Consider the following 18,556-nt stretch of genomic DNA (forward strand, 5'->3'; position numbering starts at 1 on the left):
AGGCGACATTAACAGGGAGATCTAATATTATTTATTTTTGCATTAACAAGAGACAGAACAAAATTAGTCTTGGGATCTTTTCCAACTCAACAATTCTATGATTTCTCGCCACTGCTGGAGCCCATATGAGCACACGGTGCCAAAAGGGACAAGAATGCATTGAAAGGGAAAGGACCACTCCTACAACAGTTAAATGGGTTGACTTTGCACTACACCAGGATCTTTCTGTACAGATATGGGCAACACACTCCACTCCTGTGCAAATTTACCTAGTGGGAACTGGAAGCCCAGAAAAATTGAGTCCTGGGAAGAAAACCACTCAATGCAGAAGTGTCATAAGGGCTGCCCAAACAAGATGTGAAAAAGGAGGAGGAGCACAATTAATTGTATATCTCAAAAGTGAAGCTACTGAGTGACACACACACACACAGCCTTCCTTGACATCCTGGCAGAAAGGGTGGAAGGGGTTGGGTGGCTGTGTGTGTGATTCTTACAATCCATCTTGAGTGAGTGGAAGTGGGTTTGCCTGGGCACAACCTAAGTCAAACCGACTAGCCGAGTCCTATACAGTGGACCCTCTACTTACGGAATTAATCCATATTGGAATGGTGGCTGTAGGTCAAAAAGTCTGTAGGTCAAGTCTCCATTGTCCTACAATGCATTGGAAACAGATTAATCCTGTAACCGGCCGTTTTTGTTCCATTTTTATTCCATTTTGGCTTTTTTTCTGGTCTGTAGGTCAATTCTCTGGCTGCAAGTCGAACCTAAATTTTGCAGCCAGAGAAGTCTGTAACTCGAAAAGTCTGTAAGTCGAGCTATCTGTAAGTTGAGGGTCCACTGTACTGCTTCCCCGTAGGAAACCTAATACAGGCCTGCAGTGTGGTTTCTCCAAGCCCAGCGAGGGCAGGATTTTCTGTTGTCTTTCAGAGGCAGTGCACACACTGCTAATTCACTGTGTGTGAACCTAACACCAGCAACCTTCTCAGAGGTTCTTCCTCATGTTCAGCAAACATCCAAAGAAGGGAAGGGCTTCAGATCTGCACCTCTGAAGTCATCAGTCTTGTCCTCTCCTTGCCTCGGGAATCCAAAGGGAACCACTTTTTTTTGTAAACTGCCGGATAGCTCCGCGGCTTAGGTCTCTGTCTGCAGAGCCAGAGGTTGGGCGTTCGATTCCCCCACTGGGCCTCCTTGAGAGGGAAGTGTCAATGATCCACAGGGTCCCTTCTGGCTCTGCAGTTCCAAGGTGGTTGTTATAGGTGCTGTCCGAGTGAGTAGAACCCTCTTTTGCATTTTAAAAGAAAGCATGCCAGGACTGGAGCTGAAACCGCATGTGTCTTGATGTTGCATTTAATGACTGCTTTGGGGTCGGTGAGAGGTGTTTGTATGGGGCAGCCTCAGTTGCTGGGAGAGAATTCAGTGCAGCGCTTTAGCACCGACCCAACATTTCCTCTGTAGAATACCTTTTAAGCCAGTGGTACAGATGCTCCTGCACGGTTACTGTGAATGTTGTCTGTCTATACCTCCGGGTACATTCCTCCCACTGCTTAACACAAGGAAAACGACTCTTTGAGCCTCTTATTCTATGGATCCAAGGTTTTAAAACTGACTCCTGCAACCTTATTTTTAGTCCATTTAGCTCCTCTCTTGTCCCCACGCCCTGCGTCATCAATCTGCTTTTACACTTCTTCTCTCTCTTCTGTGCAAAAAAAATGTAGTCAGGTACTTGCCTTGGTGCTTTGAATGGCTCTTTAAAAGAAAGAATATATGCAATTTGCAGGAAGTGCCTTCTGTTTGAGAAGACTTTCCGCAGCCCCTCCTGAAATCTGAGGGCTTTCAATTATTCTTCACAGTAGCCAGATATATTTTTTTTTCAAGAGGGAATGTTTATTTGTGCCCAGGCAGGCGTGATGTGAAGGAGTCCAAAGTCATAAAAAGGAGGAGGGGGAATTTTTTCCCCCCTCAAACAGGTTGAGAAGAAAACTTAGGTGAGTGTTTTGTCATCCTTTTGTCTTGCAGGTAGGAAAAGATATATATGTGTGGGGGGGGGAGAAAGGGGCTACGTTGTCATGGCGACTATGTTCTAACAACTGATTGCCAGAGGGGAAAAAATGAAGAGGAGGGAAAGGAAAGAGAGAAAGCTTATCACTTGCAGGGTGAAAACATCCAGTGGAATTAGAGAAAAGGAATCTGGAAACAAAGCCAAGATGCCTCTGGCAAAGAAATATTCCATGTAGAGAGAATTTCTGTTGTGATTAAGTAAATTCCCTTATAGTTGAGCAGGATGTTGATTCCCCGCCTAAGCACCCAGCAGCAGGGAGGCTGGTCCTCATGAACAAGCACATATGCCTACACACAAATGTCTTCTCCAAGAAAACCATGTTTAGTCAACTTGTGGTCCCTTCCCAGGTGGTGTCCCCCCTCCCCTCTATTAGATGCAGCGCAAAGCGGGGCTAGAAGTGGAGGATTCTGGGCGCATGCGTCTATGACTCATAAATGACTGGCGAGCCACGAAGGATTCATTTATCATATTCTAGCCTGCCAAAATGGGGATGCTCAAAAGCAGGCAACAAGTGTTTTATGTAGTCATAAAAGAAGGAGTCCTAAGCAGTTAGCAGTTTGTTCAGCCTCACCGACAGCATTTAATGCTCCCACCCACCCCCACCCCACCCACTGTGATCATGACCTCCAGCAGAAATGTTTCCTCAATGGGATCAAGGGATTTGCAAGGATCCACAAAAAGATCTCAGCTTGTGCAAGAGTTTCCTCCTACTGCTTCTTGGGCTCTTGTTTCATCATCACAGATCTTCCTACCTCATGGGGCACCAAAAACATGTTTCAAGAGGTTCCCTCTGGCTGCTCCACAAGAAGCAGCCATTAAAGAAGGAATCCAAGAGGGAGAGAAGAGAAGGGCAGAGAAGCCGAGCAGGACAGCAGGAATACCTGACAGGGGGAAGGAACCATGGTAGAACCACTACACGCTGGCAGCTGATGGGCTTAGCTAACCATATTAAAACATGGACCATTATTTTAAAATGCAAAAGACGTTTTCAGTTGGGTGTGGTTGCTTTCCAGCCATCGTGACTTTGAACCCATCATCGGCCACAACCCTGGAAGCAAATTTAATACTTAGTGAATGATTGGGCAGAGGACTCTTCGCTTGTTTTGTTTGCTTGTTTAAATTATTTTTTTTTACTCCGCCTTTCTCCTTAAAAGGACCCAAGGTAGCTTACATCATGGAAAAAGGTCTTTGCCTGCTCGTTGAAGGACAGCAAAGATGGGGCTGGCCTGGCTTCCTGTGGGAGGGTGTTCTTTATGTCTATCTACAAATAAAAGTGCTAGAGACATTGAGACCAGTACAAAATGGACCAGCTGAGTCAATGCTAGCCCTGCTGAAGCACTGCCCAATTGAGTCTTCTGCCAGTCTAGGCACGTTGGAAATTACTGCTGCTCTTGACTGACTCGGAACCAGCATTATGGTGCCATATGTGCCTGGGGTGGATGGGGGAGGATTGGATGTGCTATTTGTTGGCTCCTCTTTTGGCTGATCCGCCACTCCGTACTTTTATTTATTTATTTCGGCTCATCTGTCAGCAGACCAGGGAACAGAAGAGCACTCCAGCTACAGATGACTCTCTTGGCCAATCCTTTCAGAGAAGCTAGCAGAAGAAGCTTTTGCTGGCAGAAAGATGGTGGTTCTTTCTTTCTCTTTTCTTTCTTTTTGAATATAGTTTTCAACAACACACATTGCCTACACAGCTTTCCTGAACACAGGCACTCGTCAATGCAATTTCTGAGCTAAGAACTGCGTCACGAAATTTGGTGAAGTGCCCAAAGCACAGAAAAAAACTGTTATTTCATTCTGCACCTTGGTCTGGGACGCACGAATGAGTTTGTTTTCAAATCTGCACACGCCCCCATGAAAAAAAAATCTTCCCTGTCCTTATTTAGTCTGGCATTTTTGACACATCCCCCTCAATTGGTTCCAATGGGCAGAGAAAAGAATTAAATAGCAATTGCAGAATTAACTCTTCCAGGCTGGAACAGTTACTTATTCTGAGGCCTCTTAGGGGGAGTGCAGGGTTGTGCCCCTGTCCACAGAAGGTCTTCTAGGTCAGACATATTTCCCCACCACTGGCAGATGGGTGCTTCTGTCATGTGCAATGGCCAGGATTACTCTATTAGTGTGTGTGTGGGGAGAGAGTTTCTAATGGAAGTTGAAAATAAAGTTTAAATTAATTTCCATCTTAATCAAGTTCAAATTACTTTCTCTTAAGTTAAAAATCAATGACTGCATTTGCAAGATCTTGCAAATCTGTAGATGCAGCCCTGCTGTCATCTGAATGGGGCAGAAATTACACCCACATGTATTTGGACCCAGAGTGTTACAGTATATTTTTTTCAAAGACAGTACATAACACAGCAGATAAGCTTTTCCAGTTTCCCCCGTATGCTAGGTGTGGAAGTGGATCATTTCAGTTGAAATTCTACTCTGTTTTTTTTTTCTTTTCCTACTTTTAAAATTGCCTTTTCATTCTGATGACCCATCCTCTCCCCCATCCCAACTCCACACCATTCTCAACCAGAGGTTTGCTGATTCACATAATCCATCTGTGTCCTCAGCTACTCATCCCTCCCCGCCCAAGCACACTTCAGCCTACCCAGGAGATCATCATCTGTCAATCATGGTAGCATCTCTGAGCATCAGTATTTCTGCCCCCTCCAAAGGTCTCTCCCTCCCCCCCCCGGCACTAAAGTTAGAGCGGGCCCAGTTCATCCTTTTGAAATATTATTTCTCTGCCTTAAATTAAAGCCAGAAATCCTTCAAGTCATTCTGTCAGATGAAGTGAGGCCAGGTTCTTAGAATGGGGAGAGGCTCTGCAAAGTGTCACCATGCTGGAGCCCACAGGAGACGGGCTGGGGGGGGACAGCTCCCTTTTGGACCAGCTGAGGAAACGGGCTATTACATCAAAATCTGCCCAAAGAGGATACACTGACTTCTATAAATGGGATTTAGAAACACCAGCAATGCGTTTCAATTGCAAAGACTGCCCCCTTCAACAACCTTAAAAAAAACACCAACCAATAACCTGTTACTGTATAACCTGTTTAGATAATCTCAGAGCAGTACAAGTTACAGAAGTGTTTCTACAAGGTTACGACAATATCTTTTCACACATCAAAACATGGTTTGAACTCACTCATGCACCTAATTAAGAAGTTTTTGGTTTTGCCCTGGCTTGGAAAGAAATCTCTTTTTTTTCCACCAGCAAATAAATATATTTATATTTATATTTACTACATATATAAGCTCTAAATGCATAATAAAATATTCAATAAATTCCCTGTTTTTTTCTCCTCTAAAAGATTGTTTCCATTTATTGATATATATAATAAATTTCCATCAGCCCACCCATAAATATATATAGAAATTTATTATATATATCAATAAATGGAAACAATCTTTTAGAGGAGAAAAATAAAAGACAGGGAATTTATTGAATATTTTATTATGCATTTAGAGCTTAGCCAACTCCAGACTGGAAATGAATGAGGCTTTACAGAATATTTAGATTGTACAATATGATGCTTTGTTTGTTTACCTACTTCTTTTTAAAATGCAGCCAGTAAGCTGGTCAAACAATAGCCATGCGTTCAACAGATTAATCTATTGGAATAATGACAAAAGGAGAGATGTGCATGCTAACTGCAAAAATCTGGAGAGCCTTCTAGAATAACTACTCACAGCGCTGTCTCTCCTGTAGGATGACCCACAGACGTCTATGTCAGTCTGCAGAGAAGGTCCTAATAAATTCTAAATTCCAGGGCAACTGTAATCCACATCTCTTTGGGGAGAGATGCCTACAGCGGTGCAGCACGTAATCAGGAAGAGAAGTTTAGACTCATCACCTAAAAGGCCATGGAGATGAGAAATGAAGGTCTTTGGGAAAGACCAGTAGGAAATGGCTTGTGGGTGCCTATAAGATGATGCCAGTGTTTGGATGCAGGAACCCCCTGCTATCAGACGATCTAATAGCTGAAGATAACTCTCCACTATGAAAACATTCCACCTTGGCCACAGCTATTGCATGATTAAATAGAAAAAAAAAGTAACTTTCCAGTAGCACTTTAGAAAGCTTCCTTTTTGGGCAGCTGTTCTCATAGCTCCCAGCCACATGGACCTAGCTATGCTGTTGAGGAAAACTGGGAACTGTAGCCTGAAAAGTAACTTTCCAAAGGATTACTCCAAATATACACAATATTTAGATCAGCTGTCTATATCAGCCCGCCCATAAATATCGCAGTCAGCTGATGAGAACTACAGTTCGTTTTGGATGTTAAATAAACCTCTTAGCTGTGGAAGCTGAAAGAAGGGGTATTTTTTGGGGTGTGTGTGTGTCAAAATCTGCAATGTAAGCATGAAAATATTTAACTATTTGTTAAGCACACAAGATCATGTTTTCTGATCTTCAGTTTTTTATACTTGCATACTTTATTTATTTGGCTTTTAGCTGAGGGATGCATTTCTTGGGACTTCTAGGTGGAAACATGGTTTTATAAAGAGAAGAGGAGAAAAGAAAATAGATGGAAGAAGGAAGAAGGATGAGATGAATAAGTACATAACAGGAACCTCTTTAAAATGCTAATAACATAGAAGACACTTGGGATGCATGTAATTTGGGGAAATATGACATTTGGCTGCTTAACAGTGATACTCAGACATAATTCAAAATGCCTGAAATTCAACAATGGCATTAAAGACACGTCTAAAAGCCCTGCAGGCATGGGTTATGGTATCTAAATGGTTTTTATTAATACGATATGCCATAACAAGCAATTGCACAGAGCCAAAGGTGAAAAGTCGGCTGAATTTAGAGAACTAGAAGGCTCTTAAAGTTAAGGAGTCTAGTTATTGGGTGATATAAGAAAAGAAAGGTAAGCAGAAAGACAGAGGGTTGAAGGGCCTCTCATATACCCATTTTTTGTCTCCCGAGTGGTCTTCCACTCAGTGAGTGGAAATATTAAATACAGTGTTGCCCCACAAGACGAATGTAATTCGTCCCGCGAGAACAGCTGTCTTGCGAAAAAATCGTCTTGTGAGGTTCCCTATGGGAACCTCGCAAGACGAATGAAATTTATTTGTCTTGGAAGGCATCGGTCTTTGGGGAAAAAAAACCCGTCTTGCGAAGCATGGTCATAGAATAAACCGTCTTGCGAAGCACCATAGCGATCTCAAAAACCAATCGTCTTGCGGGTTTTTCATCCCGTGAGGCAATTGTCTTGTGAGGCACCACTGTACTACTTCTCCAACATCTGATGAGGTACAACAATCCTGACTGGGTAAGCTTTCAGCCTTAAGAAACGGACAGGGAGGATAGCAGTAAGAAGCTTGGGTTTCGGAATTCCTGAACATCACTTTTTTCAGGATATGGCCTTTTGGCCTTCAGTCCAGTATGAGCACTCAGCCTGTTATATACTGGTTTCGTTCAACTTCTCATTCATGCAATTCCAAATTTTAGCGCAAGTCAGTTTCACAATGAGAGAAATTTATGCCCCATTAACCATGGTTGGTTGCTATTTTTCTGAACTGTTTGCAATCAAGAGTGACTCTGACTGAGTCCCTACATGAGAGGACTGAGGAGAGAACACCTGCGATCGAGGTTAAGAGGACCATTCAAGGCAACAATCCAGACACAACAGTCATCTGCCACTGGGCCAGTCACAAGCCAGAAATAAAATTTACAGCCAGAGCTCAAGACGATTCCACTTTAAAAGGTACTCATTGTGTTACACATTAATTCCCAGTATCTGTGTTGCCGCGGTTGTTATCGACACTTCAGGGAAGTGAGTAATTCATTCTGCTGTGTTTTACAAATGTGTTGCCTCATTGTTACCCATTGGACAGGAAAACACAGTGAAATACTCCCTCATTGCTTCTAATAGGAACTGGTATAGTTCAGACAGAGCTAGTACAGCTCAGTGGGTTGGAACACCTGGCAGAAGAACTAGGGGTCAGAAGTTTGGCAGCACATATGCTAAAATTAGGATGATACTGAGAAAATTAGAAGTTCAAATCACCACTGCCGCTCATTTGGAACGTGTGTTGCTGATGGGTTACATCACTGGTCCTCAACCTTGGGCCTCCAGATGTTCTTGGGCTACAACTCCCAGAAGCCTTCACCACCACCTCTGCTAACCAAGATTTCTGGGAGTTGAAGTCCAAGAACATCTGGAGGGCCAAGGTTGGGGACCACTGGGTTACGTGCCAGGCCACCTGTGCAGCTTTCGACCTGCAGTCCAATTCCTGAGTGCTTTCAGAAGGAGGAACCAGTCAATCGCATATGAGTACCTTATAGGTAGAAAAACCCTGCCAGGGTTGTCACATGCGATAACCACCCTGACAGCAGATACTAGTTATTATTATTCTATCTAGAAAACATTTTTTTTCAGACAGGATTTAAATATTTAATGTCTAATTAAATATTTAATGATAACTAATGGCTAGTTATCTGATGGTGTATTGCTATTTATATCATTTTTGATGTGCTTTTAAAAAATGCATATTTTTAACTTGCTTTGATACGGTCACTTTAATATTGTTATGGTTAATAAAGTCTTAATGCTTCTTGTATATTTCTAAACTCCTTTTGTTGTTGCTGTTTCAATGATCTGTGAGTCTCATTGAGATCCATCATGGAAACCTAAGAATATTTTGCTCTTATTTTAGATTTTTTTCCAGTTTCTGGTTATGGCTTACTCAAACTGGCTGATCAGCATCTGGTACTCCCTAAAATGCAACTTTTCTATCTATGGAGGTGAATCATTGGGGACATTTTCCTAAAGGCTTTTTATCAGCTGCTCCAATTTCCTCCATGGCAGTTTTATTCCTGTGTGCTGGAAGTGCAAAAAGGGGTATGAAACATCCTATCCGATTGGAGAAGTTGTTCTGATTGCCTATGGACCACTGAAGCATCATTACACTCCTAAATGGCCAGACCTTTGGAGAAAGAAAGATAAGCCGAGGAGTGGAAGGGGGTGCCGAAGTTTCATCAGAGAAGCAAAATAAAATTCAGCACTGCAGCAACCAAGGAGGTACAGTATAAAAGGGTATTTTTTTTCTTTGCTTTTTGCTTGTGTGCAGGGAGATATATTCTTGAGCTCCATAGCAAACCCCCTTTCCCAACAAACATTTACAGGTAGATATTCAGTTTAGTTCAATTCATTTAGCACTAAGATCAACAGCTGTTGATAAATCCTTCCGTGAATTTATTTCTTCCTTTCAGGATTCACAGCGGACCGAATATTCTCCCAGCAATATTCAAAGTTTGTTTTTCGGAAGCAAAATGCAAGGGGTTGTTCATGTATTTTAAATGTGCTAAAAGTTGGAAAGAGAAAAAAAAAAACACCCTGCTTTTTGGTTTATAAAAGGAGGAAAAAGCAGGGAGGGCAGATCTAAAGTGAAACTCATCAAGACTTAAAATGTCAGATCAATGAACTATTATTTTCAAATGTTCTCTGTTTCTGCATCCAAGGCACAAAGCAGTGTTTATAGCATATTAATTGACAAATGCTAGCTAACATGTTCTTAAATCACGACCTCCATTCCCGCCCCAGACACGCCTGAGGTAGCAACACAGCACCGCGATGAAAATTTTCCGGTCCTTACTCATGCGTGAAAATAAATTAAAATAAAATTAAAATAAATTGGAAGAGAGACTCAACTTTAACAGCACGACCATCCTGCTAGGCCATTATCAAACCCCATTACACACTTAGGTAATTATCACAGACCAGTGTCTTGAGGGCACTCCGCTAACTAAAGAGACACTTGGTGTTACTAATGTGAACCCTGATCTTCCAGAGCTTACAACCAAGGGTTATGCTTTACTATTGTGAGTAATCCCATTGGTTCCAACTGGATCTCTTTGGTTATGAAATATGCATAGGATCATCTTTATGAAAGCATGGGAGGGATGATAAAAACATTTAATTGGTACAAGAAGAAGAGGAGGAGAGAATGGGCCTGTCAGGTGCCCAGCTTGAATAGAAAATCTCGTGGGACAAATACTCTGGGTTGTTTTTTGTTTTTTTTTTAATGTTCTGGAACCAGAACACAATACAGCCTTGCTCTTCTAATCTGGATTACACATGTATTTGGTCCTTGGCAATGCTTGGAAATGTTACTTATTCTGGGCTTCATTAGGCATCCTTCAGTCTCGAAAGACTATGGCAACGTGCTGTGTATAGAGAACTTGGAACATCATCTAGTGTGGCTGAGAAGGCCAGTTCAAGAGTGACCATCCCTTCCACACTGAAGACCAAATACAATCTGTCCCCTGTCCAGCTCCCTAATTTTGCTGCTTTCAGGACTGTCTCTTTGCCTCAGCCTGCTGGACAAGGGTCTCTTCAAATTGGGAGAGGCCGTGATGCACCGCCTGCCTCCAGGCTGAACGCTCAGATGTCAGGGTTTCCCATCTGTTGAGGTCCATTCCTAAGGCCTTCAGATCCCACTTGCAGATGTCCTTGTATCGATTCTGTGTTACAACTTCCAGAATCCTCAAACTCAGAGGTCTTTGACTTTCAATTATGCTTCAATTGCCCGGATACAGAACTTGTAAGCTATGGGGCTAGCTAAGTAGAGGTGGTTGCCCCAGGCAGTGGGGCAGTGACAGTGCCACCAAACACGTACATTAGTAATAGTAATAATCTTAGAACTGTAGAGCTGGAAGGCACCCTGTGGATCACTGGATCCATCCCATTAAGGAGGCACAGTAGAGAACCGAACTGCCAACCTCTGGCTCGGCAGCCAGATGCCTAAAACAATGAGCTATCCCAACACTTGCCACTGCCTGAACAGGTTGGTGCCAACATCTTGCTTTGACTTGCCCCCAAAACCGTTGCAGATTACAATGGACTCCTTAGAGCAGTGGTCCCCAACCTTGGGCCTCCAGATGTTCTTGGACTACAACTCCCAGAAGTCTTCACCCCCACCTTTGCTGGCTAGGATTTCTGGGAGCTGAAATCCAAGAACATCTGGAGGCCCAAGGTTGGGGACCACTGCCTTAGAGGATGAATTGATAAACCCAAAATATAGTAAATGTAATAGCAACAACAGGATTTATGCATATAGCTAAAGGATCTTCAGTATACAATAGGTGCTAGGCAAAACATTTTTTAAATTAGAAGCTGGTGATCCACTACCTGAGTACCATTATTATTATTTGTTAATGTTGTTTTATCATTCTTAGAAACGAAGCCTTGCTCACACAACCAACCCCCAGAGATGTACGTACTGGTCTCAGCGGTCTCGTATTCGCTGTCTCTCAGCAGCTCGAAAATGTCCACCTCCACTTTGGCTTTCCCCACCCGCTCTGGGGCTCGATTAATCCGATTCTTGGCCAGCGTGATGGACAGCCTTTCGCCTCTGCTGCACTCCATTGGATCGTCCAAAATGGCAGCTGTGGGAAGAGAGTGGAAGGTGAGCTGGGCATGGAAGGAAAGCAATATAACAGAATCCTTAATGGCAATTCTCAAGCTGCACGCTTAGGGGTTATTTAGCTTTCCAGCCCCTTTCACTGGCCTAAGCAAGAAAGCGGCTTTTAAAACAGAGCATAAGCAACAAATGTAATCTGCTCCCCAAAATGTGTGCATTTCAGCAGAGGAGAAAGGAGCGCTGTGCTCTGTTTCCTTGTGGAAAGGTTTAAAAAACAGAGGACATTTAACATTAATCTCAATATTCAGCGATGCACCAGAAAGAAATCTGCAGAATCGTTTGTCAGGGCTTGTTAATAAAATATGTTGCTCTTGACTATTCAATTTTAGTCAGAAAAGAGGGTCAGGAAAGGAAATTTGTATTATTATTATTGGTGCATGAATTATTCTCAGTACATCTATCTATTTAGTGCACTCAATACCCCCCATGAATCTAGTAGTGACTAGAAGAAACACTGCACTAATCTACACACATCCAACCTCATCTGATTTCAGAAAATAAGCAGGTTTAGTTTGGCTAGTACTGTACTTGGGTTGAAGACTATCAGGGAATATCACGGATCTCCACATTAGGCTGGGAAAGAATCCTGGTAATAATGGGTGAGACAGAACAAGAATCTGAGTTGTATAAGGCAGTTTCTTGTGCTTTGATGCAATGCCGTCAAGACGTTATGAGCCAAACAGACAAGGCACTGCTAGCCAAGTTTCTCAGCTCCTAGGGAAAGATGCAGATACCACAAAGAGCCTAGGGAAGACATACAGAATGGAGGAAGCGGGGGGGGGGGGTTGGAAAGGACAAGACAGCTTGAAGATAGCAGGTTAAGCAGGGGTTCCTGGGAAGAAGAAATGGTTTGGAGGAATAGAGCCCGGAGAAGACAAGGGGAAAATGGGAGAGAGGAAGACTTCCTAAGAGCAGGAGCTGTACAGGTAGGGGCTCATGACTTGAGCAGCAAGGAAGAGCAGCCCCATCCTTGAGTTAGGCTATCGGTCCACCTTGCTCAGTTTTGTCTGCATTAGCTGTCAGCAGCTCCCTGGGGTTTCAGACAAAGGTCTTTCCCAGCCACACCAGGAGAGGGTAAGGATTAAAACTGGGACCTTTGGCATGCACGTGTTTTCACCCCTAAGCTACAGCCCTCTCACTCCACCTTCCCAACAGTATGAAAACTCCTTTCCCCGGCAAGCAACTGCTGAATGCTTCTTATGTATGAATACAGCAATCATGATGGCCAAGGCAAAAGGATTCATCGCAACACGAGCTTTTGTGCATTGAAACCCACCTTCACAGAGTGTACACAGAGCATACACTTAGAGATGGGCACGAACCGGGAAAACGGTGGTTCGTGAGAGTTCGTCGCTGTCACGAACTACAAACTTGCCAAGAGAATGAACCATTTTGTGGTTCATGCAATTTGGGACCTTGAGGAGTGTTAGAATGGCCCCTGAACCCCAACTTTCAACTGCACCCAGTCTTCAGCTGATTCTCCTCCCCATCCCTTCCATGCTTGGCAAAGAACACTCTCCTGAGGGGACTTGCTTTGTGTGTGTGTGTGTTTTACAAGTTATAGCCCAACACCGATTAGAGATTGGTATTTCATTTCCTTTTGAGCAGGTGCGTTTCCCCAAAGTGCCCCGAAACAAACCACAAAATGGCCCAATTCATGGATTTTATTTTTAAAAAATGTTTGCTTCATGGGTCATCTGGTGACCATAATCTTAGGACTTTAGATATATAGGGATCTTGAACATGGTTTATGGTGGGATCGGAGCAAAACAGGGTGGAGGAAGCAACAATCATCTTAATAACAGAAGCACTGGTGAGAGTTAAGTTAGGCAGTTAATACATATGGAGCAATGAATATATGTTATCCAGTACAAACAACTTGAGAACTATTTACCTCTGGGATTCTAAGGCAACAAGATTTATTCTGTTTTGCTGAAGCTGCAAAGTGTACTCCTGCATGCTTGAAGCGGCATAATACGGCCCATGCACGAAGTTGTTGTGTTGAACAACTATTACTACATGTAACCTGCTAAGAAACCATTAATCTGATTCACACTCCCAGGGACAGAATGAAACTTGCTTACCAACCTACACGTAATTCTTCTGACCCCTGCTCTCAGCTGGCTATGCAACATTCAAGGCTAGGTCTAGCCAGTATAAAGACTGAATAGCACAGACTCTCACGGTGAATATTTTTCACTATCCCCCTCACTTCCTCAAGCTTTTCGTCAGAGGGTATTTGAATTTAGTATCTCTCTAAAAAGCCTTGCTCTTCTAATAATGGTCTTTAGTACTCTTTCATTCTTCCAAACTAACAAGGATGGCGTTCCTCAAATGTGGGTAAAAGAGGGTGACAAAATACAATCATGGAAAGGTTCACGAAAAATTCAAACAGGTTTCAAATATCGTCAAACCACCTTAAAAAGCTTAACAGCTCTCAGAAACTTTCCTAGCATCTCAAACTATTTGCTGAGAGATAATCAGAGGGAGGGAAAAATATTTACGCATACCAGAGAGACTTTGGTCATTATTATTGTCAACAACTACAAGGCAACAGTAGTTTTGCATGCAGAAGAGTTTTGGTTCAATTCCTTGCATTAAGTGCTGGGCAATAAAATGCTTATGCTTTCTTTTGGCTATAGAACCATCTTTGGCTACTCTAACTAGGAGCTGGTCTTCTGTAAAATGCAGCAGAATGCAGTGGAGGGATGAGGTGGCCGGGTCCAAATAGATGCAACCATGATTAATGACAAAGTGGAAAATAAGGGAGACACACACACAGAGATTTTTAGAAGAAAATCTGGAGCTGGTCCTGATTAGGATTAAGGCTTCATCAAAGACCACTCCCTCTCAACTTCCTTACTAAGAAGATCCTGCTCTGAGTCTTCATGATTCTCATCTTTAGAAAGAAGCAAGTGCAGGACACTACGCTGACAGACAAGTCGATTGCCAAACAGAAGCATACACATATGTAGATCAGGCAATTCCAACATTTCCCAAATATATCTCCATTTGATAGTTGTTGTGGGTTTTTCAGGCTCTTTGGCTGTGTTCTGAAGGTTGTTCTTCCTGACGTTTCACCAGTCTCTGTGGCTGGCATCTTCAGAGGACTGGAGTAGGAACTCTGTCCATGCTCTGTTGCTGTTTGTTGTATAAATCAGTATTTATAGCTGTGGAAACAGCTTTTGTCCTTTTCAGGAGATAGGGTGATGATGGTGATCAGCGTGTTTTTGTTGTGAATGTATTGTTGTGAAAAGGAGGAGAGATTATCTGTCACTGTGATTGATGGGTGTCTTTAGCTGGTCTTTTTTGTACAATAATCCCTGGTCCTTGTGGCTGGGTAGAGTTCACTGACCTTTTGCACGCTGTATTTTTCAGTGCTGGGAGCCAGGCCTTGTTAAGTTTTAGACTTTCCTCTTTTTTGTTGAAGCTCTGCTGGTGCTTATGGATTTCAATGGCTTCCTTGTGCAGTCTAACATAATGATTGCTGGTGTTGTCTAGTACTTCAGTATTTTGAAATAGAATTTCATGTCCAGCTATTTTTAGGGCATGTTCAGCTACTGCTGATTTTTCTGGTTGTTTTAGTCTGCAGTGAAACGTCAGGAAGAACAATGGCCAAAGAGCCCGAAAAACCCACAACAACCATCAGATCCCGGCCATGAAAGCCTTTGAGAATACATATCTGCATTTGTTCATTCCTTGACCAGAATCAAATAAGCAAATAAAAGGAGTGGTTCCACCCCCAGGGAGATGCCTCGGAAAGTGTCTTTCATCCTTGAGGCAACACCGTTCTTTCTGCTCAGCTTACACGCAAGTGACACCGTGATGTGCAACACACATTAAGTGAATCTTTGGCTCATTATGAAGCTGAAAAAGGCTGAGCTTTCCTCAAAGGCCAGGAATAGAGATCTCTGGATTTTAAAAAGTTAACAAGCATGGAAATGATGGTGAATAAGAAAAGAAGAAGAAAAAAAGGTGATGGAAGGCTAAAATAGACCTGCCACCTTTTTTTCTTAATTGGCAGAGGATCTGTATATTTAACAGCACCAAAAATCAAGAGGCTTCTTAAGATGTGATGATTATCATTCCCCGAATCGCCATCTGGTTTCTACTGTGAAAGTTTATATGCCTCAACCAGCAGAAAGATAGTAGCCAAATTATCTATGAAAAATGCACATTTTATTGCAATGTTTTCCCTTCAGATACACAATTTCTTCAAATGTTCATGCCTTAGAAATAAAACTTGCAATTGAGACTACTGCTTATGTCCCAAAGATTAATTACAAAACAGAAGCAAAATAATTTGCAACACACACACACACACACACACACGCACACACACACACACACACACACACACACACACAAAATATGACAAGCTCCTGCTAAGGTAAACATTTGTCTTTTATCTTTAAAAGAGCTCTCCTTCTAAAGACATGATTAAAAAACATCATAGGTTGACTATGGGTGACTGTCCTACTATGATTGCTTCAAATTTTATGGCCCCTGCCTTGTGACTTTAACAGAGTCTTTAACTTGCAAGCACAGCTCATGTTTAGCTCCTGATGATCCACCACAAGACAAGGGTAAGGTAATTGCAAGATACAGAGATGAAGAAAAGCTCATAGAATGACAAACATCCTACATTCTTGCTTAAATCCTATGCTCTTCCTTCTTAGCACCCCATTATTTTTATGGACTCTGTGCTTCTTTATCATTATACAGTAGACCTTTAAGCAGAAAATACTTTCAAATAGAGGAGTTGTCAAAAGCACTTCAAATGGAGGCATGACCTCTATAATGTACAAGACATGACCACTGTACCTAGAACATATTCCAGAGTCCAGCAAATAAACAGAAAGATAAGGCCAGATATGGTGAAGAGGGAAAGTGAACACCACCAGGCTATATTTTTCAAACCACAGCAGACACCTGCCATTCCACCCAGTCGGTAGCAGTTACATCTCCATAAAATAATAACTCTTCCATTTCTTTCCCCCTAATTATGCAGAAAACCAATTCCCGGCAGATATATTTTGTAATTTTGTGCCATTAATATTTTCTTGCATATCCACAGTATTATAGTGAGGGGTAGTTAGTTTTTACCAAATATTAATCCAGCCCATGAATCAGAGTGGGTAATGAGATTGAACTGAGCTGTATTTATCATTATCGCTGGCAGACTAAAAGGGTAATTTAACGTTTTAAAGGGCTGATTTTTTTTTTTTTAAAAAAAACTTCACGTCTGGGGAATACTTTGCCAAAACTGGCATAATAACAGCATAATTAAGAAGCAACTAAAATCTTTATTTAAATTCACTTTCATCTATTCTTGTCGGCGAAGTACGGAGACATACATAAAATAAGTCTTTAATCCATTCAAATTTATGGGAAATCCTTTGAACTGTGGTAGCCATGAAATGACTTCACAGTCTTGTTCCTCTTTGGGTGCTTTTTCTTCCTGTCCTTTCAACCTCCCTTGATTTAGCAGGTTTCTCTCTTGTGGAACATCAGTGAGGCAACTGTTCATTTGACTGGAATTTCTTACATGATACAAGCAGGCCTGCACAAGGATCATGCTTTTATCCATCGGGGGGAGGGGAGATTAAAATTCAGCCATCTTTCTCTTCTCTATCTTGCCAGTTCTCTCTAACTTGATAAATTTGTCTCTTATTTGCATCTCTATATGACTAAAATTCCATTGGTCCAGGACATGTGATAGGGCCTTCTCTGTGACTGCCTCTAGAACTTCCATCATGTGTCCTCTGACCTACATCAGCAGTTCTCAAGCTTCGTTGCTGTGGATGCTCTTGACCTTTGTCAATGTTAACTGAGGCTTCTGGGAGATGAAGTCCAAAATCAATCAATCAATCAATCAATCAATCAATCAATCAATCAATCAATCAACCAACCAACCAACCAACCAACCAACCAACCAACCAACCAACCAATACAACTTCAAAAACACCCTAGTTTCTACATCCACGTGATTAGGATTTTTAACAGCAGCAAGGGAAGTTAAAGGGGGTAGACTGAAACCAATAAGAAAAGTAACTTCTAAGGATTAGAAAATGTAACTTTCAAGAGCTCTATCTCCTAGGCTCTCCCTACTGCTTTCCTGCCCTTTCCAGCTTAACCTGAATATACATAAATTTGTTATCTTTCTATGGGTCTCTCCCACATATTACTCATACATACAAACATCTGCACCTACAGCCTTCTCCGGATGTCTGCCTGATCACACTTAGAACTAAAGCTGAGAATGGCATCCCCATCTACAAATTTTCCAAACATCTGCAAGCACTTAAAGTCTCTGTGTTCAACCTGCAAAGATTTGTGACACTTTTGGGTGCCCAGAAACATCTGGAAGTAAGATGCATCTTCACGATTATATCTCCATTGAGAATTTTGGAAGCATCTCTGTTTCTCTATAGATTTTAGAATCCCGGCTTATCTGATCCGGTCTGAACTGTAACTAATACATTCAGAATCCTGGATTGTACTTTTTTTATACAGAACACTGGCCATGCAGACATTTTCACCTCTTTCAAATCCTTCATTTCTTTCATGACTTTCCCACTGGCTGTGTTACCAACGTTCATGTATGTAACAATAAAATACTGCAGATGTGACTAGGCATGCTGCATACAGGTTTGTGTGTGTGTGTGTCTGTCTGTGTGTCTGTCTGTCTGTGTTTCACCAATCCATGCTACACAGAAGCACATATGATAACAACCTGCAGTGCATTAAGAGCACTGGTTTACAGACTCAATTACAGGTTAAGCCAATGTGTTTCCTCTTGCTTGTGTTATTTTCTTGTTCCATGGCTTTTACACTGCCTTGCTTCTCATTTCTCTCAAGTTTGGTTTAACTGGGTGAATTTCTGAAATGCATTCAAGACCCAGTATACAAAATGTTTGTGCTGCCTTCACACAACTGACAGCTCCAAATGAGGGAGAGGGAGCTAAATATTAAGTACAACACATTTGTACTAAATTCCTGCTTTAGAAGCTACCTCCCAGCCCACACATACAACTTCTAAATCTTTTCCCTTTCTCCCCATTC

At 42.1% G+C, this 18,556-nt stretch overlaps 1 protein-coding gene across 6 annotated transcripts in view; it reads right to left on the reverse strand.

Moving 5' to 3' along the window:
• Positions 1 to 18,556, reverse strand: part of GRIK4 (glutamate ionotropic receptor kainate type subunit 4) — a 371,582-nt gene that overhangs the window by 128,223 nt on the left and 224,803 nt on the right. For all 6 annotated transcript variants that reach the window (XR_013538229.1, XM_020792582.3, XM_072979221.2 and 3 more), the window contains exon 3: positions 11,292 to 11,456. Coding sequence is in view for 5 of the 6 variants with exons in the window: in XM_020792582.3 (XP_020648241.3) it covers positions 11,292 to 11,456 (165 nt within the window). In the remaining variant the exon portion in view is untranslated. The remainder of the gene's footprint in view (positions 1 to 11,291; positions 11,457 to 18,556) is intronic.

This window comes from Pogona vitticeps, chromosome 8 (assembly GCF_051106095.1).
Source record: "Pogona vitticeps strain Pit_001003342236 chromosome 8, PviZW2.1, whole genome shotgun sequence".
NCBI lineage: Eukaryota > Metazoa > Chordata > Lepidosauria > Squamata > Agamidae > Pogona > Pogona vitticeps.